This window comes from Trypanosoma theileri (assembly GCF_002087225.1).
Source record: "Trypanosoma theileri isolate Edinburgh chromosome Unknown TM35_Tth_149_V1, whole genome shotgun sequence".
Taxonomy (NCBI): domain Eukaryota; phylum Euglenozoa; class Kinetoplastea; order Trypanosomatida; family Trypanosomatidae; genus Trypanosoma; species Trypanosoma theileri.
In genome coordinates this window covers 6,920-7,263 of record NW_021639991.1, presented here as the reverse complement: position 1 = coordinate 7,263, position 344 = coordinate 6,920, and the positions used below count along the sequence as shown (strand labels likewise).

The 344-nt window shown below is 48.8% G+C and overlaps 1 protein-coding gene across 1 annotated transcript; it reads left to right on the top strand.

The window, feature by feature from the left end:
- Positions 1–2: 2 nt before the first annotated feature.
- TM35_001491020 (uncharacterized protein) lies at positions 3–344 on the top strand (the record flags this gene model as incomplete). The annotated part of the gene is made up of 1 exon (XM_029031913.1): positions 3–344. A coding segment is annotated over one exon (342 nt), but the record flags the coding sequence as incomplete, so codon positions are not given.

Genomic DNA, 344 nt, shown 5'->3' with positions numbered 1-344 from the left:
ATGGTAGTTCTGTTGTTCCCACGGCAGGACAGGGCACACTACAACCTGGACAAAGTGAGGGAAGCGAACAAAACCCTCTCAGTGGATCACAAACAGGTACATCTGGTAGACCACAAGTCCCCAGTAACAGGGATCAAGAAACACCAGCTGCAAATGCACAGAGCAATAACACACAGTCTGAACAAGCTCAAAACACAGAACCTTCTTCTCCTTCTGTAACCCCACCCAGCAGTTCAGAAAGTGAGAACGCCAGTGAAACCGGTGTAGGTGCGAATGGAAATACTGACGCAAATGAGCAGAGTGAGTCACCAAACAGCCAAGAAGGAAGTGCCGGAAATGCAGAA